General features: G+C 44.3%; 1 protein-coding gene across 1 annotated transcript in view; it reads right to left on the minus strand.

The window, feature by feature from the left end:
• The window catches only part of FSTL4 (follistatin like 4), a 443,193-nt gene extending 426,500 nt beyond the window's left edge, over positions 1-16,693 (minus strand). The window contains exon 1 of the mRNA XM_065874776.1: positions 16,568-16,693. Within this exon, the coding sequence (XP_065730848.1) occupies positions 16,568-16,693 (126 nt within the window). The remainder of the gene's footprint in view (positions 1-16,567) is intronic.
• Between the last annotated feature and the right edge of the window lie 5,599 nt (positions 16,694-22,292).

Genomic DNA, 22,292 nt, shown 5'->3' on the forward strand with positions numbered 1-22,292 from the left:
GTTCGGTTAGGACATGGCAGGGACAGCTGTCTGCATCAAGCTGTCTATGCCAGGAGCTTGCCCACCACCAGCCGACAAGCCACCAAGAGCACAGAGAACTCTCAGCCTGAGCAGGGAGAGATGTGTGGTCAGAAAAGCAGGCTATGCTCCAGAGGCTGGGGCCGAAACCTGGGTGGTGACGTTGGCACCTGCCACCTCCCTCATAGCTGGTTAGGTGGTCAGCAAACGTGGTTCTTTAATCTACTTCCTACTATGTTAAGGGTTCACTGGTCACCAGTGGTATTCTCTGGAAAGGACTTTTCTGAGAAATACAGGGACGACTTCTCAACTCTTCAAAAAATACACTTTCAACCCCAACACAAACCCTCAATGATTAAAGTATTTTAACAAAAGTAACAGTGGCAGCTCTCCTTTCCAGCTAAGCCCTCAGAAGGGTTTCAGTTCGAACTCAAGACCCTCTTGGAACACTGGGGAGGGGGGAAAAGGAGGGCTCAGCCTCCAGGTGAAGCATCAAGCATTCAGGTGACTTTCTAGAAGTTCCTGCAACTGGAAGGAAGCCAATGGTGGTTCCCTGCAGGCCAACCCCAGCCTCTCATCAGCACCAGCTTCTCCACTGCTACCCTGCACAGAGTCAGGCTGAAATGCACCCTTTGGCCAAGGGAAGACCCGGGTCCCACAGGTCACTCACCCTCCATTCTTCACTCCAGCCAAGAGCAAGCGCTGAGTTTTCTTACTCCTGACTAGGAGTAAAACGAGAATGCCTTTTACTAGGAGGAAGAAGTTGTCCGCCAAATAGCAGTGGTGTGTCAGTTTTCACAAGCAGATTAAAGAGCTGGCAAGAAATGTTCAAAACCATGAACAAGAAATCCTGCACCCCGGTCTCCCTTTAAACCCAGCCACACCTGTCACCTCCACATAGACTTGTGTGGGATGGACAATGGAAACCTATCTGCAGGGGGACCCCTCTGCCACCTACACAGAGGGCCCAGGGGCCTCTTTCTGGGATCAGCATCCATCCTACCTATCTTGGAGCTAGGTCTTTCCAGCCATGAAATTAGGACAGGCACTGAAGAGAACAACACTGGACCTAGGTCTGGGACGTGGTGTCTCAACAGGGATTAGACTCCAGCTCGCCAGGAAATTCAAGGCCAGGCCACCAAATGCTTCAGTGTGTCTCAGTTCCCTATGATCTAGATCAGTGTTCCCGTGATTCACAACTACATTGTGAACGTAATTGTTGTGACTCAGACACAACACACCTGCACAGGCAACACAGAACGTGCCTGTGGGAGGCTTCTGTGGGAGGGGCTTCACGTTCTGCAAGTCTGGCCTTTACTCTTTTTTATAAATAAGAAAGTATAAATAATGAAATACATAAAGAGGTGATAGGGATTCCAGGAGGTAACTGAGTTTATTCTTTAAAAAGTTTTCATTTTTCTCCTCTTGAAGTCAAACGGTCTAGGAACCCCTTCTCTGAGCACAGTTCCCAGCACACAGCAGATATTTAGCCGTTGTTAGACACTGAATAAGACAATCAATTCCCGTTCCTTTCCGGCTCAGTACGCTAAGGACTTCTCTCCCTGACACCAGCAGGTCGCTGGTGGCTGTGGCATCAGCACTTAACCCAGGGGGACTTCTTTGAACCCGGGTCCGTATGAAGGTCGGGGGAGTGTTTCCGGTCAAACAGAGCCCATATGGTTCCACCCCACGTGGTCTCCATGAACTCCTCACCCGCTATCCCTTTCCAGAGGAGTGCACCCAAGGAGACTTCAGGCGAGGCAAGGCGGGCCACACCTTCAGACCTCACACCTGTTGCTTGGCCACACGGGATTAAGAAAGAGAGGTAGGGTTGCAACTGAAAGGACACTGAGTCTTCTGCTCACGTTTTAAAGGGGCCCAGTCCGCAGCGATAGAATTTAGATGTAAAAACAACACAAACGAGACCTCAGTCGGCATCCTGACCACCCCCTCACTCTACACATGAGGAAACTGAAGCCCAGAGAAGAGAAGGGAGCAGCTCAGGTCCACGGAACTAGCTGTGCCAGGCTACACCTGGAACGCAATGCCCCAATGGGAGTCCTGTGTTCTCACCCTGAGACGCGCAGCCTCGTGGCAGACTGTGCTTCTGAGCTAGAAGGCTGCTACGCTGCTTAAGGGGCTCTGCTTGGTTCTGCCTCAGTGGGTCATTTCTCAAATCTTGGGAGTGGGTAAAAGGGCTGACGGGCTTTATCATGGACCGCAGAGAGAAGGCCAAGCCACGAGACACAGGTGGACCGCCAGCCTCTGGCACACACCCTGTGTCATCCCCAGCTCAACAGCCAGAGACAGCCACTTCTACTCACCGACCCAACGATCACACTTCACAGCCCTCTTCCTCCACCCTCCCACTCCCACCCCCCACTTCCGTCCAACCTCACTACACTCAGACTCTTCCCCTGGGGACTATTTTCTCCAAAACCTAATTGTATGCCACCATCCCTTGGAGAAGCAGCAGGAGTACCAGGCAAACCACTAGCTGCCCAGCCCCTCCCCACTCCCTTCTCTACAGAGTTCCAATTCCTCTCCACTCTGCAGGGGTCCATTCAGGGCTGGATTCTGTGTCACCACTCCCTACCAAGCCCAGAAGGGCTGTCAGGGAGACATTTTAAAATTAAGCTGAAGCAAAATTAATTTTATTTTCTGAATTTCACTATAGTCCCTGAAATACCCGAGCCAAGCATGAGGCTAGGTCCCCAGGGTAAGCTGGAGGCCCCACTCACAGGAAGGAGTAAGTGAGGATACCCAGGTTTTACATTTGGAAAGAAAGAAACCCCAAGGTTTCTTTCCCATGAGGAAAGGGATTGGGTTTCTCTGCATCCATGCCTTCCTGCCTCAGGAAATGCCTAAGGCCAAGATGCAAGTGTGTGGCCACAACAAGGGAGGCCCAATGGACGGAGGGCTTCTCTAAGCCCTGAGGGGCTCAGCTTGGCTGCTTCCTCCACCCAACAGCATGCACCTGGCCCTGCTGTGGTTTTCTTAGGTATAGGACCCCCCCCTCTCATCCTATGCCCTCCATCTCCGGAGCCAGTACCCTCCCCTTCCCAGGGGGCTCAGAGCAGAAGCCACAGCAGTGGAGACAGAAGGACAATGGCCCTGGATTGCAGGACAGGGAGTGGAGGCCACGCACAGGGGGCCTGCTAGAGTCTGACACCAACACAGCATTCACTTCTCTCTGAATGGGAAACAAGAGAGACAACCCACAAGAGACAAGTCACAGAGAACAAATCAAGCAGATGACTGGGGCCTAACAGAGCTGATGCTGCCAAGTGCCCAGACAACGGAAATCAGAGCCCCACTGACAACACGTGGCCTGATGTCCTGCTTACAATCGTGGGAAGTTTCCTAGAGAGGCAGAGCTTATTTAGCAGCAGAGACATACAGAAAATAGATGAGTAAAGGCTCAATTAAAAGGAAGAATAATGGTTTTCTGTGAACTCATAAATGTTTATTTTCCTGGGTCACAGAACTTTCAGAGCCAATTAAAACTCTGTCAACTATGATCTCAAAATACTAAAGGGGAATGCAGTGCAGTAACTGGTACAGAGTAGAAGGTTTGCTGGGAGTGGCGAGAGAGGAGAAATATCCAACACAAAGAACAAAGACAGCGGCTTCACCTGTCCAAGGATAAAAATGAAAACAAGACCCCCGAACACAGCACCAACCCGGCAGTTGTGGTCCCCAAGGCAGCCTGGCTGGGTGCTGGGGACAGAAACTGGGCAGGACACCAGGATGTCTGGCACAGAGGCAGTGATGGTGAGAGCATGGGAGTGTGGGCCGACCCTCTGGATTTAAGTGACCTGTACGTAAGCCAGGACGGAACTCTGGGTTCAGAGATCTAAGTTTTCTTATCTGCCTGCTTGCTTGAAAATAGGTGAAAATGACCCTCAGACCCAGGCTGTTTCAATTCACCTCTCCCCTCACCTACCTGCCCCTACCTGCCCCTGCCTCCCCTCACTGGAAGGCAATTTCATGGCAAGCTCTTTCTCGGCATGACTGCAGCCTTTGTGTTTCTCTCCTTTTTCTGACTGCAGTCAGCGTCCTCATGTTAGCAAGAAGCTAAAAAAGGCCAGGGTTCATCACCAACTGGATTCTCCTTCTTGGATGTGTGCATAGGGGGTGGTGGCAGGGGATACCTCTAGGGCTTTTCTGCCCACTGGCCTCCAAGACTGGAAGTATCAGGGCCTGTTCACAAGCACATTGAAGCTCAAGAGACACTGGATAGGAGTAGGTATAGCCCACACTAACTCTGAAGGTGGAAATCAGCTCATCCTCCCCTGGGGCTTGGAGTATCTGCCACCACACTTCATCTTGGAAATTGGATTTACTCACATCTGCAGGTGGGAGATTGTGCTCTCCCACTTTTACCTAAGAAACTAACATCCATACCCTCTGACACACAGTAATGGACAGCCACGGCCGAGAGCTGGAGGAGCAGAGAAGAGGCCTCGCCCTCCCAGAACCAGCCCCACAGCAAAAGTCCCGGATTCATATAAGGGGTGCCATCTGCATCCCAGTGTGCCACGCCCAGTAAAAGGCGCCTCCTGCTGTGACACTACACCCAGAGTCTCATCTTCTTTGAAAGCTGCAGTTGGTACCAGGGAGTGTTTAGGAAGGGTGATTCTGCAGAAAACAGACATAAAAGCTGCATGCCGGCCTGTACTGCAGATGAGGCTTGGAAAATGCTGAGCATCCAGCCTGCACCCTGTCTGTTCACAGGGAGGAGGGAGTTGGTTTTCTCCACTCCCACAGTGAGGGGCCGGAGTGATCAACAATTCTTCCCCAGCAATCAATCAAAAGGAAGTCAGGGATCGGGAAGATGGTGGAAGAGTAAGACGCAGAATTCACCTTCCTCCCCACAGATACACCAGAAATACATCTACACGTGAAACAACTCCTACAGAACACCTACTGAACGCTGGCAGAAGACCTCAGACCTCACAAAAGGCAAGAAAGTCCCCCACGTACCTGGTTAGGGCAAAAGAAAAAAGAATAAACAGAGACAAAAGGATAGGGACGGGACCTGCACCAGTGGGAGGGAGCTGTGAAGGAGGAAAGGTTTCCACACGCTAGGAAGCCCCTTCGCGGGCGGAGACTGCCGGTGGCGGAGGGGGGAAGCTTCGGAGCCGCAGAAGAGAGCACAGCAACAGGGGTACGGAGGGTAAAGCGGAGAGATTCCCGCACAGAGGATTGGTGCCGACCGGCACTCACCAGCCAAAGAGGGTTGTCTGCTCACCCGCAGGGGCGGGCGGGGCTGGGAGTTGAGGCTCGGGCTTCCGTCGGAGTGCAGGGAGAGGACTGGGGTTGGCAGCATGAACACAGCCTGCAGGGGGTTAGTGCGCCACAGCTTGCCGGGAGGGAGTCCAGTGAAAAGTCTGGACCTGCCGAAGAGGCAAGAGACTTTTTCTTCCCTCTTTGTTTCCTGGTGCATAAGGAGGGGATTAAGAGCACTGCTTAAAGGAGCTCCAGAGACGGGCGCGAGCCGCGGCTAATAGCGCGGACCCCAGAGATGGGTGTGAGACGCTAAGGCTGCTGCTGCCGCCACCAAGAAGCCTGTGTGCAAGCACAGGTCACTATCCACACCCCCCTTCTGGGGAGCCTGTGCAGCCCGCCACCGCCAGGGTCCCGGGATCCAGGGACAACTTCCCCCGGAGAACGCACGGCCGCCTCAGGCTGGTGCAACGTCACGCCGGCCTCCACCGCAGGCCCGCCCCGCACTCCGTGCCCCTCCCTCCCCCCAGCCTGAGTGAGCCAGAGCCCCCGAATCAGTGGCCCCTTTAACCCTGTCCTGTCTGAGCGAAGAACAGACGCCCTCCGGCGACCTACACGCAGAGGCGGGGCCAAATCCAAAGCTGAGCCCTGGGAGCTGTGCGAACAAAGAAGAGAAAGGGAAATCTCTCCCAGCAGCCTCAGAAGCAGCAGATTAAAGCTCCACAATCAACTTGATGTACCCTGAATCTGTGGACTACATGAATAGACAACCAATCATCCCAAATTAAGGAGGTGGACTTAGCAAGATTTATGACTTTTTCCCCTTTTCCTCTTTTTGTGAGTGTGTATGTGTATGCTTCGGTATGAGATTTTGTCTGTATAGCTTTGCTTTCACCATTTGTCCTAGGGTTCTATCCGTCTGTTTGTTTTTGTTTTTACATTTTTTTCTTAATAATTATTTTTTATTTTAATAACTTTAGTTTATTTTATCTTACTTTATTTTATTTTCTTTCTTTCCTTCCTTCCTTCCTCCCTCCTTTCTTTCTTTTCTTTCTTTCTTCCTTCCCTCCTTTCTTTCTTTCTACTTTTTCTCCCTTTTATTCTGAGCCGTGTGGATGAAAGGCTCTTGGTGCCCCAGCCAGGAGTCAGTGCTGTGCCTCTGAGGTGGAAGAGCCAACTTCAGGACACTGGTCCACAAGAGACCTCCCAGCTCCACAAAATATAAAATGGTGAAAATCTCCCAGAAATCTCCATCTCAACACCAGCACCCAGCTTCACTCAACGGCCAGCAAGCTACAGTGCTGGACACCCTATGCCAAACAACTAGCAAGACAGGAACACAACCCCACCCATTAGCAGAGAGGCTGCCTAAAATCATAATAAGGCCACAGACACCCCAAAACACACCACCAGACGTGGACCTGCCCACCAGAAACACAAGATCCAGCCTCATTCACCACAACACAGGCACTACTCCCCTCCACCAGGAAGCCTACACAACCCACTGAACCAACTTTAGCCACTGGGGACAGACACCAAAAACAACGGGAAATATGAACCTGCAGCCTGCAAAAAGGAGACCCCAAACTCAGGAAGATAAGCAAGATGAGAAGACACAAAAAAACACAGCAGATGAAGGAGCAAGATAAAAACCCACCAGACCTAACAAATGAAGAGGAAATAGGCAGTCTACCTGAAAAAGAATTCAGAATAATGATAGTAAAGATGATCCAAAATCTTGGAACTAGAATAGAGAAAATGCAAGAAACATTTAACAAGGACCTAGAAGAACTAAAGAGCAAACAAGCAACGATGAGCAGCACAATAAATGAAATTAAAAATACTCTAGATGGGGTCAATAGCAGAATAACTGAGGCAGAAGAACGGATAAGTGACCTGGAAGATAAAATAGTGGAAATAACTACTGCAGAGCAGAATAAAGAGAAAAGAATGAAAAGAACTAAGGACAGTCTCAGAGACCTCTGGGACAACATTAAATCCAACAACATTCGAATCATAGGGGTTCCAGAAGAAGAAGAGAAAAAGAAAGGGACTGAGAAGATATTTGAAGAGATTATAGTTGAAAACTTCCCTAAGATGGGAAGGGAAACAGTTAATCAAGCGCAGGGAGCACAGAGAGTCCCATACAGGGTAAATCCAAGGAGAAACACGCCAAGAAACATATTAATCAAACTGTCAAAAATTAAATACAAAGAAAACATATTAAAAGCAGCAAGGGAAAAACAACAAATAACACACAAGGGAATCCCCATAAGGTTAACAGCTGATCTTTCAGCAGAAAGTCTGCAAGCCAGAAGGGAGTGGCAGGACATATTTAAAGTGATGCAGGAGAAAAACCAACAACCAAGATTACTCAACCCAGTAAGGATCTCATTCAGATTTCATGGAGAAATTAAAACCTTTACAGACAAGCAAAAGCTGAGAGAGTTCAGCACCACCAAAGCAGCTTTACAACAAATGCTAAAGGAACTTCTCTAGGCAAGAAACACAAGAAAACGAAAAGACCTACAATAACAAACCGAAAACAATTAAGAAAATGGGAATAGGAACATACATATCGATAATTACCTTAAATGTAAACGAATTAAATGCTCCCACTAAAAGACACAGACTGGCTGAATGGATAAAAAAACAAGACCCATGTATACGCTGTCTACAAGAGACCCACTTCAGACCTAGAGACACATACAGACTGAAAGTAAGGGGATGGAAAAAGATATTCCATGCAAATGGAAACCAAAAGAAAGCTGGAGTAGCAATTCTCATATCAGACAAAATAGACTTTAAAATAAAGACTATTAGATGAGACAAAGAAGGACACTACATAATGATCAAGGGATTTATCCAAGAAAAAGATATAACAATTGTAAGTATTTATGCACCCAACATAGGAGCACCTCAATACATAAGGCAAATACTAACAGCCATAAAAGGGGAAATCGACAGTAACACAATCATAGTAGGGGACTTTAACACCCCACTTTCACCAATGGAGAGATCATCCAAAATGAAGATAAATAAGGAAACACAAGCTTTAAAGGATACATTAAACAAGATGGACTTAATTGATATTTATAGGACATTCCATCCCAAAACAACAGAATACACATTTTTCTCAAGTGCTCATGGAACATTCTCCAGGACAGATCCTATCTTGGGTCACAAATCAAGCCTTGGTAAATTTAAGAGAATTGAAATTGTATCGAGTATCTTTTCCAACCACAATGCCATGAGACTAGATATCAATTACAGGAAAAGATCTGTAAAAAATACAAACACATGGAGGCTAAACAATACACTATTTAATAACGAAGGGATCACTGAAGAAATCAAAGAGGAAATCAAAAAATACCTAGAAACAAATGACAATGGAGACACGATGACCCAAAACCTATGGGATGCAGCAAAAGCAGTTCTAAGAGGGAAGCTTATAGCAATACAATCCTACCTTAAGTAACAGGAAACATCTCGAATAAACAACCTAACCTTGCACCTGAAGTGATTAGAGAAAGAAGAACAAAAAAACCCCAAAGTTAGCAGAAGGAAAGAAATCATAAAGATCATATCAGAAATAAATGAAAAAGAAATAAAGGAAATGAGAGCAAAGATCAATAAAACTAAAAGCTGGTTCTTTGAGAAGATAAATAAAATTGATAAACCATTAGCCAGACTCATCAAGAAGAAAAGGGAGAAGACTCAAATCAATAGAATTAGAAATGAAAAAGGAGAAGTAACAACTAACACTGCAGAAATACAAAAGATCATGAGAGATTACTACAAGCAACTCTATGCCAATAAAATGGACAACCTGGAAGAAATGGACAAATTCTTAGAAATGCACAACCTGCCAAGACTGAATCAGGAAGAAATAGTAAATATGAACAGACCAATCACAAGCACTGAATTTGAAACTGTGATTAAAAATCTTGCAACAAACAAAAGCCCAGGACAAGATGGCTTCACAGGCGAATTCTATCAGACATTTAGAGAAGAGCTAATGGCTATCCTTCTCAAACTCTTCCAAAATATAGCAGAGGGAGGAACACTCCCAAACTCATTCTACAAGGCCACCATCACCCTGATACCAAAACCAGACAGAGGTGTCACAAAGAAAGAAAACTACAGGCCAATATGACTGATGAACATAGATGCAAAAATTCTCAACAAAATACTAGCAAACAGAATCCAACAGCACGTTAAAAGGATCATACGCCATGATCAAGTGGGGTTAATTCCAGGAATGCAAGGATTCTTCAGTATATGCAAATCAATCAACATGATACACCATATTAACAAATTGAAGGAGAAAAACCATATGATCATCTCAATAGATGCAGAGAAAGCTTTCGACCAAATTCAACACCCATTTATGATAAAAACCCAGCAGAACATAGGCATAGAGGGAACTTTCCGCAACATAATAAAGGCCATATATGACAAACCAACAGCCAACATTGTCCTCAATGGTGAAAAACTGAAAGCATTTCCACTAAGATCAGGAACAAGTCAAGGCTGTCGACTTTCACCACTATTATTCAACATAGTTTTGGAAGTTTTAGCCACAGCAATCAGAGAAGAAAAGGAAATAAAGGGAATCCAAATTGGAAAAGAAGAAGTAAAGCTGTCCCTGTTTGCAGATGACATGATACTATACATAGAGAATCCTAAAGATGCTACCAGAAAACTACTAGAGCTAATCAATGCATTTGGTAAAGTAGCAGGATACAAAATTAATGCACAGGAATCTCTGGCATTCCTACACACTAATGATGAAAAATCCGAACGAGAAATCAAGAAAACACTCCCATTTACCACTGCCACAAAAAGAATAAAATATCTAGGAATAAACCTACCTAAGGAGACAAAAGACCTGTATGCAGAAAATTATAAGACACTGATGAAAGAAATTAAAGATGATACAAATAGATGGAGAGATATACCAGGTTCTTGGGTTGAAAGGATCAACATTGTGAAAATGACTCTACTACCCAAAGCAACCTACAGATTCAAGGCAATCCCTATCAAACTACCACTGGCATTTTTCACAGAACTAGAACAAAAAATTTCACAGTCTGTATGGAAACACAAAAGACCCCGAATAGCCAAAGCAATCTTGAGAACAAAAAATGGAGCTGGAGGAATCAGGCTCCCTGACTTCAGACTATACTACTAAGCTACAGTAATCAAGACAGTATAGTACTGGCACAAAACCAGAAATATAGATCAATGGAACAGGATAGAAAGCCCAGAGATAAAGCCACGCACATATGGTCACCTTATCTTTGATAAAGGAAGCAGGAATGTACAGTGGAGAAAGGACAGCCTCTTCAATAAGTGGTGCTGGGAAAACTGGACAGGTACATATAAAAGTATGAGATTAGGGCTTCCCTGGTGGCGCAGTGGTTGAGAGTCCGCCTGCCGATGCAGAGGACGCGGGTTCGTGCCCCGGTCCAGGAGGATCCCACGTGCCGCGGAGCGGCTGGGCCGGTGAGATGTGGCCGCTGGGCCTGCGCATCCGGAGCCTGTGCTCCGCGGCGGGAGGGGCCACAGCAGTGAGAAGCCCACGTACCACAAAAAAAAAAAAAAAAAAAAAGTATGAGATTAGATCACTCCCTAACACCATACACAAAAATAAGCTCAAAATGGATTAAAGACCTAAACGTAAGGACAGAAACTATCAAACTCTTAGAGGAAAACATAGGCAGAACACTCTATGACATAAATCATAGCAAGATCCTTTTTGACCCACCTCCTAGAGAAATGGAAATAAAAACAAAAATAAACAAATGGGACCTAATGAAACTGAAAAGCTTTTGCACAGCAAAGGAAACCATAAACAAGACCAAAAGACAACCCTCAGAATGGGAGAAAATATTTGCAAATGAAGCAACTGACAAAGGATTAATCTCCACAATTTACTAGCAGCTCATGCCGCTCAGTAACAAAAATACAAACAACCCAATCCAAAAATGGGCAGAAGACCTAAATTGACATTTCTCCAAAGAAGATATACAGACTGCCAACAAACACATGAAAGAATGCTCAACATCACTAATCATTAGAGAAATGCAAATCAAAACTACAATGAGATATCATCTCATACCAGTCAGAATGGCCATCATCAAAAAATCTAGAAACAATATATGCTGGAGAGGGTGTGGAGAAAAGGGAACCCTCTTGCACTGTTGGTGGGAATGTAAATTGGTACAGCCACTACGGAGAACAGTATGGAGGTTCCTTAAAAAACTACAAATAGAACTACCATATGACCCAGCAATCCCATTACTGGGCATATACCCTGAGAAAACCAAAATTCAAGAAGAGTCATGTACCAAAATGTTCATTGCAGCTCTATTTACAATAGCCCGAAGATGGAAACAACCTAAGTGCCCATCATTGGATGAATGGATAAAGAAGATGTGGCACATATATACAATGGAATATTACTCAGCCATAAAAAGAAACGAAATTGAGTTATTTGTAATGAGGTGCATGGATCTAGCGTCTGTCATAGAGTGAAGTAAGTCAGAAAGAGAAAGACAAATACCATATGCTAACACATATATATGGAATTTAAGGAAAAACAATGTCATGAGAAACTAGGGATACGACAGGAATAAAGACACAGACGTACTAGAGAATGGACTTGAGGGTATGGGGAGGGGGAAGGGTAAGCTGTGAGAAAGCGAGAGAGTGGCATGGACATATATACACTACCAAACGTAAAATAGATTGCTAGTGGGAAGCAGCCGCATAGCACAGGGAGATCAGCTGGGTGCTTTGTGACCACCTAGAGGGGTGGGATAGGGAGGGTGGGAGGGAGGGAGACGCAAGAGGGAAGAGATATGGGAACATATGTATATATATAACTGATTCACTTTGTTATAAAGCAGAAACTAACACACCATTGTAAAGCAATTATACTCCAATAAAGATCTAAAAAAAAGGAAGTCAGGGGCATGGGGAAGGAGCTGTGGGGGGAGTACAACACTAGAAAGGGCAGGAGAACATTGTCTTAACTGCAATCAAGTGTGCAAGAACAAGGACACTTATTACGGAAGAAAAATATTTTTTAAATTAATGCTTAGTCTTAGCAGCCTGAATGCCCAGCCAACGCAAAAAGAAGCCAGAGCATTTAAGTTCTCTGCAATTTGAAGGTGTCCTCACAGGGACAGGAGTGCAGTCAGCGTCAGGGGCCAACACTTGCAGAAGGGGAATGGGCTGGTCAACCAGGGTAGGATCCTGCTCTCTTAGGCTGACCCCTGGATTTAGGGAGGACAGGAAGCATCCTGACTACTGATACCACTCCTACTACCTATTGTTTTTCCTCAAAGACTCTTATGAGGGCTTCCCTGGTGGCGCAGTGGTTGAGAGTCCGCCTGCCGATGTAGGGGACACGGGTTCGTGCCCCGGTTCGGGAAGATCCCACGTGCCGCGGAGCAGCTGGGCCCGTGAGCCATGGCCGCTGAGCCTGCACGTCCGGAGCCTGTGCTCTGCAACGGGAGAGGCTACAACAGTGAGAGGCCCGCGTACCGAAAAAAAACAAAAACAAGACTCTTATGAGACTTCACACACACTGAAAACAAATGGTGTCTGACATCAAAGCATATCTCGGGTCTATAAGCACCAAGGCATACAAAGCTAACAATTTTAAATGGAACCAATATTAATATTTACAGGTATTTAGTGCATGACTAGAAACCATGGGTATGAGCAATTTAGGAAAAGTTCAGTAAGACCAAGAAGGATGCATAAGGCTGTGTAACGGCCACCAACCAATCCCAGAGCCCAGCGGGCGATGGCCACACAGTATCCAGGGCTCAAAGGGGAGGGGACCTGCCCACAAACGTCTGCCCCTCAAGAGGGACGTCCCTAGGGACTGTTATCACATCCCTTCTCACTTTCCTGTTCTCCCCAATATAAAATTCTACCAATATTGATTTTACTACTGTATCTATCTTGGCCAGAGTACTGGGGAAAGGGGGAAAATAAAATATAACTCTATTTCAGAATTTCGATAAGTTGTATCTCTCAGAATTGTTTCCTCTGAATTCAGAATTGCATTAGGATTCTAGATCATGCCCTGCCACTCAGCTCTTTATTAAAGAGGAACTCCACCCAGCTACATTTCTTTTTATCGACGTTTGTAAAATGGTAAACTCCTTGAAGCTATTTCAACTGCAGTCTTTGTACATGAAACAATAATTTAACACAATTCACAAGTGTTATAATTGCTTTAAAAATGTGCAAGCACACACACATTGGTCATTTAATCCTTATTTACCCTTAGGACACTCAAGTAATTGGTATAATAACTTGAAAGGCAAATTAAATCTTCTTAATGCTTTCCAAGTACTTAAAAAAAGCTTAAGTCAATGAATGTTTTGGAAAGTACTACGATCAGGAAGAAAATACACACTGAAACATTTTACCATTTAGTTCCTGGAAAGGTTTTTATTCATTTATTTATTGAGTCTCAGGAAACTGTTGGTTTTGATTCTTTTAGAAAATAAGACTGTCTGAGGAAACTGCTAGAGGAGTTTAATATGGTTTAGGCAGTGAGTTCTGGATATATAAAGAGCTACAATTCAAAGAAGAAACTACCCAGAACTTGTTACACAGAGGACTATCTTGGATGTTGACAAGGTACAAGCTTGGCTTGGTCCACAAACTGCTAACAGATTTGCTGGGGGGACCATTCATGTCCACACCAAAAATGAGCCTGCTGTGCAGGGAGGTATAAAAACTCATTTAAATACATGATAGTCTAATGTGAAATTTGAAAGCACCAAGGTGACAACATGACTAGTACCAAATGTTGAATAAATATCAATTGACTCAAAAACTCAATGAGCCTCTATTTTCCTCTTAAAATTATTAGATGCTGTAAGGAAGAGAAAGATGAAGATGGCTTCATCCATATGCTAAAGTACAAATACAAGAGTTAAGAAAAAGATAGGAAAGACTAAGACTAGGAGTTCAGAGAAAGAGATCAAATGTAACCAAGAGTGGTCAAAGAAGACTCTAGGGCTTCCCCGGTGGTGCAGTGGTCGAGAGTTCGCCTGCCGATGCAGGGGACACAGGTTCGTGCCCCGGTCCAGGAAAATCCCACATGCCACGGAGTGACTGGGCCCATGAGCCATGGCCGCTGAGCCTGTGCTTCCAGAGCCTGTGCTCCGCAACGGGAGAGGCCACGACAGTGAGAGGCCCGTGTATCGGAAAAAAAAAAAAAAAAAAGAAGACTCTAGAGAAAAGTTAAGAACCAGAGCTGGGCCTTGGAAGAGGGGCTGATTCACACTTGCAAAAGAAGGGGACGGCACTGGGGCAGGAGGACCCTAGTGAGTGAGGGCACGGAGGGGCTATGCATCAAGTGTCATCAAGGTCAGCAAACTAACCACTTATGCTACATGTCCTGCCCACTCTCTCTAAACATTCAGAGGCTGTCCTAGGTCCTGGGCCCATTCACATTGTCATCATCTCATTTCACAGTTGACAGAGGCAGACCTAATGAGCAGAAGTTACAACACTTCACGAAAACTCAGTCTACGGCAAAGAGAACTGGACGGGTAGGGCGGTTGTTCCGGCCTTTGGGAGTCCACAGAGGCATCACTTCCTTTTCCCGAAGCAGTTAAATTCCCGAACCTGGGAGACAATGGCATCTCCAGGTCTCTATCCTAATGGGGTGAAGGGGGGAACACAACAACACCCCCAAACAAAAAAAAAAGCCTCATTTCTTCAGAATGAGCATCATCTACTCTTTCTTTGGTACACAAAGAATTAGGGTGGTAACAACTAAAATAAAAGAGACCCTAGGTTGCTATCAACTTACCTTCAATTTACCTCCAGCTAAATCCCACCATAATAGGCTTGACTCTTTTAATTGAAATAAGTGATTTAAAACAGTGGGCCCATGAGCCCCGAAAGTAAGAGCACTAAATACACATAGCTTTGTGTTTGCCTGCTTGCTTTGCTATTAAATATTCAACAATATATTGATAGGACTTAAACGATCATTTTTCCTCTGTATGGATATGAGTATAACGATTAAACGATTCCCATTGGGAAATGCTGGGCTCGCTAGCAAGTCAGCCTTCAGACTCTTTCCCAAGAACATTAAGTGTGTCCTTCATGGATTTAGATGGGAGAGACAGTGTTTCTGTTTAATCATCTGCTCGCCACAAAGGGAAGCCACAGTGACTTCAGCAGGAAAAGAGTACACATTAAATTACTTCTGTAGCTCCCTGAAGATTAAGGCCTGTAGCTTTGGGACTGAGTTACAATTAAGTAATAATGAAAGAGAAATCGTGTCTTTTGCTCAAATAACGCATTAATCCTACCATATAGTGTGTATCGTTATTCACTCTCCAGGTAACGTTGACTTTTGGGGGTGATTTTTCTTCCTCATTCCACAGGGCAGGAAGCACGCACAGAGAAAAGGAGAAGGGGAGGCACCACGGAAGACAGTGGCAGTTAAGATGCCCTGGAAAGCTCTCAGGTAAGAATTAGTATTCATCACGTCATCAAGAAAATCCTAGGCGGTTTTATTGAAAGGGTGTAGTCATTGCTCAAGGTTCAGCATGTACAAAAAAATCAGCACGTGCAGAAAATCTACATCCCTCATGAGCCCCAAATTCATGAGGCCTACTACCTGAGCAGGGCTGGTTGCAGTTTACGACTCCTTTTCACGACTTCAGACCAGAGTTCACTAAGCAATTAGCAGGATAGCAAGACTCTCCCGGGAGGTATTTGAGAACAAGTTTTTCAAGCACTTTAGAAGCATTTATATATACCTAACATGCCATTAATCATTCTTATCTGTTCATTAAGGCCGTCTCCCTTAGGACCTCTACCCTCCAGTTCTTACTCAGCCTGGTTCTTGTTATCTATATAGCTGAAAAGAAGTCTATTTCCTTTATAACATATTTTTTAATTAAAAGACTTCATTAATTCACATGGGTGTGCTCCACCAATGAGTCAGCACTTTCAGAGTGCTATTAAATATACACAAAGGCCGTTCTCTGGTGGGTCTGTGTGGAAGACAAAACATGCAACCATAGCTTGATCTGGGGATACATTTTTGGCACTGGAGAGATTTTAGACCATTACTTAACAGCATGATATAAACCTCCTGTCCTTATCAACACACGTGGCTTCCTTCTGTCCCCTACCAAAAAGGGGGCAGGATTTTAATTTTCACTGCAATCTACTTGATAAAAACTAAAGGTGGAACGAAATTAGATACTCTAACATTGAAAAGCGATGAGTTTTAAATGGCAAGTCAGCCGTGACGTGACTATACCTCTTCCCGGGACTCTCCCACACCCATGTTCAATCCTCTGCTGGTTCCTGGGTTCATCCACCCCAGCGCAGCAGGCAGGGAGGCTCCAAGCAGTGTGAGATGCAGCCAAAAGCATCCTGGTTTCATTTTGTTGAGTCTGTTGAGAAAATGACAAACACTCAGAACTAAGTGCCGCAAAGTGTAAACATGTCAAGGCGTAGTTAGTTAGTGAGTAGCTGTGCTCCAGAATCAGATAAATCCGAGTTTAAATTCTGGCACCAACCGTTCTGCTTTCCTGTGGAGAAGTTATAATACTTCGGAGCCTAAGTTTATTCACCTCTAAAATGGGGTCAGAATATGTACCCAATAGCACTGCTGTGAGGACTGAAGGAGGCAGGGCTGGCACATAGTAAGAACTCTAGAAATGCTAACTGGTATGTAGAAACCCACTTGAAATGCACCCGCCACTACATCTGCAAGAACAAATAAGGGTGAGAAGGCGGAGGCACCTCTGTTAGGTTACCCTATGTTCACGCTTCTGTTTCCTCAGGAAGTATTTGCAGCTGGGCACACGAGTGCTCAATAAATGCTGACGAGGAATCGTGCTAAACCTGTAGCACTCCTGTTTGTAGATGATGCCTCAGTTAACAAGATAGGGAACTTCAAGACAGCATTAAAGGGTCTACTATTTTTATTTTTGTTTCAAGACCAGTCCTTGTAGTAGAATCCCAGCATCCAATGGATAAGAGGATTTCAGTAGCATTTAAGATATTTCCTGAGACTCACTTGATAGATTGTCTAAGAAATGGACAGTTGAAAGTAATCAAAGAATCACATGGATGAAAAAAAACTACGGGTCAGCTATAATAAAAATTCAACTCCCTAACGTATGCTGGGCATTGTGTTAAGAGGACAAAGACACAGACTGGTGCATTTGTCCAATTAGCTGTACTTTTTAAGGCTTCCACTGTGAACATATTCCAACCTTAATTTCAGTATCTCTAAGAAACATATCCAGATAGAACTCATCATGCAGTGTTTAGAACTCTTACTCAAGGAAACTTGAAGAGTTATTAATTTCTGTGAGCACCATACAATCCAGTGCTTAACTGCATGTGGTCCACACTGCATCCTGCTCATGGCTGGGGAGATGAAAACACACAGAGCTCCTTGGAGGCCAGCACCCCCATCACTTGGCTTAGGACTGGTCATGAGCAGGTGTCCGAGTCAGAGATGATTAGCTGCTTGAGAGACCTTACAGCCTGTTTGCGGGGTCCACCCGTGCTCACCCCCAGAGCCAACAGCTTTGAAGGATCCCTGCGGTACACAAGGGGAGGTATCAAATGATCACTAGCGCTGATGCCAGGGCTGCCAAACAAATACACTCCTGCCACATTCCAGGTTTCCTTTGGCTGCCTTCCATACCCAAATAAAGCTGCTGCTCCAGATTTGCTTTATGTCCCCAACTTGAAACAGAAATGCCCACAGGAAAGCGAAGTCAAACTAAACATTGTAGGCATATAACACTGGCCTGTGAAAGGCAAGGTTCTAAGTTATGACTATCTTTTAAGAGAAGACATCTCTTTTTTCTTTTTCTCTCTCTCTTTTTTTTTTTTTTTTTTTTTTTTTTTTTTTTTTTTTTAAAGAGTCCACAGGCTCCTACTCCTACCTCTGTTGCTTCGGCCGTTCATCTTTGACATCTGGAGGGAAAGCTAGAGTTACTGGGGAAACGATCCGAGTGGCTAGTAAATACAATCTGAAGGTCATGGTCTCAGCACAGTCGGCACCAGCTCCTTCCTCTGAAGAAGGCAGAGTGGAGCAGAACGCTGCAGCATTACCAGCAGCCACCCAGCGCTACGCTCCCTGTCTGGGGCTCCAGCTAGGGTATGTGTTCTTACAGGGATGAGGAGAGAAAAATCACATTTGGGACTAAAAGAGAATAAAAATGACTTCCCTAACTGCAACCAGTTTTTCTAAAAATAAATAGGGCAACTCCCTACTCCCCATAAATTATTCTCTTCTGAACACAGAGCCATCCAGCAGAAAGACAGCAGAAAGCAGTTGCTGGATTTTCGGAATTTTTTTTAAACCAGCAAGAGTAACTCAAGCTAGAACTAGAAAGACACCGTTTCCTACTCTACTTTTATTAATTCTTCCCTACTTATCCACCATCAACCAGTGCTCATGGAGTGAGCATATATATAAAAGGTCTTCTTCTCTCCCTTTTCATGCCTTCAAGCCCAAATAAACTAAAAACAGCAAGATAATCAAAACTTACTCTAGATAATGTACAGATGTCAATCCCTGGAGTTATGAAATATTTGAGCCACAATATCTAGTATTTAGTTTTCATTTTGCCTAGTAATCCAAGACCAATTATTTTGGATGTTTTATTATTAATGGATAATATCAGAAAAAATTCTGTTCATTTCAATTGTTTTGGGAAGCGCCAAATCACTTCATTTAAGAGGGTGTGCCCAGACCTCTGGCATTAAACCAGCTGTTCTGAGATGTGTTTCAGGAAGCTGAACTGCAGCCCTACTGCACCTGGAGTCATCTCTGGTTATTGAACCAGACAGTTTGTGTCTGGTTTGTGTTGAGAGTTCCGTAGGATTTCATTGGATGACAGGGAAACACACGAGCCAGGCCAACTACTGAAATATTCCTAGGCAGCCTCTCTGTAAAGTTTATTTCAGCTTGGCCACCACTAGATCAAACTTCATTTGCACGGCAGATGAGTCTGAGATGTCATTTTATACTCATGGTGACTGACAATTCATTCCGTCTACAGCAACAACAGTCTTAAAATTTACAACCCAAGTTTTATGACAGTTCGGTTCATAAAAAAAGAATACTGCGTCTAAATCAATTTTGATGGTCTGTCTAATAACCAAATAGAGACTATCTATTTGATTAACACATATAGCAATTACTATGTGTCAGGCACTGTTCTAAATGCTTCATAGGTATTAACTCATAATCCTCATTTCTACTCCGTGAGGAGGGCAATGATTATCCTCTAGTCAAATGACAGAGGAAATGGGTCACAGAGAGGGTTAAATACCTTGCCAAGGCTGCATGGCAAATAAATGGCAGAGCTGGGACTCCAAGACAGCCAGGTGGACTTGGTGTCTATACTCTTAAACCCCATCCCCTGCTGCCTCTTGATACTTAGAAATATTTTATTTGGATGAATGGTTGGTTTTAGATGGGGAAACATCTATGTACAGCAAGATTAGAGGCCATGAGCCCCAAGTCTATCCTCTAACAGATGCCAAGAGCTGTGTTCCTCCAGCTTTCATGGCTCCGAGCAAGGCCAGAGGGGGAAGCCAAGCTGCCCCCCTCCTACACTTCACCCAGGATGGGGCCACTCAGCATGCTCTCCTTGGTCTTCCTTGGTGCTGCCTTCACTGGCCAAGAATGTGGTTGAAATAAAGAAACCATGAGGAGATACAAAGGATACCAGGCATCAAGAGTACCCTTTAGCTCATGGGCAACACCAACCAGCCTGGTAGACAGTCACTTTGGGCAAAGAGGACCTGTTGGAAGATTACTCATCAAATTCAAATAGCCCTACTGGCCCTCAGATGGAAGAAAATACAAGAATCTCCCTGTCAAAGAAACGGGAAGGTACCACTAATAAGGTCACAAACCCTCTTTTTCAACCTAGAGCTCCTTTTGAAATCAATTTAGGTTTATAAGCTTCATTCAATCCATGCTAGAGTCCCAAGACTGGTTATAAATCTACCCGAGATTGTTCTCATAAAAGACCTGGAACTACCTTTCCTTTCAAACAACTCGTAAGACACAATCACTTGATATTTAAGACATCTCGTTTCCAAGAGAAGTACTTCACTGCTTCCTCTGAGGTTTCCCAGCTGAGCCTCATGTTTCCCCATGATCAGGAGAATCAGGTGCCAGGCTGGCCACTGCACAGACAGGACACCAAAGGCCTAGAAGGTGGAGGGATTCACCCAATGTATGAAGCCAACTCAGTAGCCAAACCTAGACTAAAACTCAAGCATCCTGACCCCTAGGCAATTGTTTTGTTTCTAACATAATCACAAATTTATGGATGGAATATGTATGCATTCTCTGTTTAGACAGACTGATTTTGCTTTTTTTAGTTCAAGATGGGCCCCATTAGATCATATACCCCCTTGCTGTGAAAACCACAGGATTTTCTGGTGCTATAAGTTGATATCATGCTATTATTTATTTCCACTTAAAATTATAGAGGTACGACAAATCTGTAGAATGTAACATTCCAAATACTGACTTGTTTTTTGAAGGAAGTTGAAAAACTGTGACCTAAGAATGCAAATGACCAGGGAGAAATTGGTATGAATATGTAAACTCCAAATCTACCCCACCAGAGAACATACAGCAGCATGTAAGCTGTCTTTACTGAACACTGTCAGAAGGCAAAGAGAAGCACAGGCATGAGTACAAACTTCTCTTTCCTCCTCCAGGAATCAGCCCTGTTTGGGAAGAATGGGAATTCTGACCCTTGGAGCTTTTGGAAAAGCTATTCACTGGTTCGTTCTCTCTCATCCTCTCTCAGAATATGGTGACATTACCAGACCAGACACTATGGAATAGTCACACGGAAATGGCTTCTCTTTGTAACAGACAGGACCAGAAATTATGAAGATGATTTGGCAGAACTAAGCAACACCACCCATCCTTGAAGAGAATGGTAAAGTCTGTGATTTTGAGGCACCTGAACTTCTAACCTAATTGAAAAGTGTATGCTCTAGCCAATTACTTTTAGGTGCATTGCATTTTACACATGGGATGTTGGCAATCAACAAATAGGAACCAATTGGGGACCACCAAAATCCTACAGTTCTCTTCTGTATGCCTGCCCAATGTTCAAAGAGAAAAAAAAGGCATATCAACTCCAACCTAAAACCAGGAAGCTGTATGCTAATTTCTTCTGCAAGGTTTAGGACCCCAGTTTTGATTTGTGATGTTTTAGGAAAAAAGGAAAGGGTTCAAACTTCCTAAAATCATCTCTAAAACACCAATCCAGGGAAATTAGGCATGGAAACATATGAAGCCAACCCTGAAGCAATCCATAATGAAGTTATATTGCATTTCCTATTAATTATCTACTTGGTATCTTTGGTTAATTGTTCCAACATTTGATAAATTTGATATCTAAATTAGTCTATGTGCAATGTGTAAATCTATGACATTCCTATTTACTATGAAGTTAACACACAGAACCCTCACCCTTTCAACATTCAGATTATGCCTCCTAAGTACCATGTTCGCTCCACTGTAGTTCTATTTTACTTGAAGTTGCATGCCTTGTGTTATGCACCAAGATAGAAAATGTAAGGAAAGATGTGTTATTGAAATAACTGCCTAATTTGATTAATTAGTAAGCACAGAGCAACACAAGAAAGTTGAGTTTGCAAAGAAATACCAAAAAAAGCAAAGTGGCAATTAAGGAGATTTTTAGGAAATTCTGACTAGTCAATGACAATTTCTGAAATGTAATGTCAAACAAAAGCTCACATCATGAAGATCACTAAAAAAAAAAAAAAAAAAAAAAAAACAGAAAAAGGCTGCAGCCCTTAAAAGAAGAATCCTGAGTGACTGGCAGGTCAAGGTAGAAAAATCCAACCTACCACTCCAGGACACAGCCAAAATGATAAAAGTTCTCACCATACCCAGAACAAGCTGGCCCCTCTCTGGAACAAAAAGCCTTCCTGGAACTGACAACAATTGAGGGTGG

This window comes from Phocoena phocoena, chromosome 3 (genome assembly GCF_963924675.1).
Source record: "Phocoena phocoena chromosome 3, mPhoPho1.1, whole genome shotgun sequence".
Classification (NCBI taxonomy): Eukaryota; Metazoa; Chordata; class Mammalia; order Artiodactyla; family Phocoenidae; genus Phocoena; species Phocoena phocoena.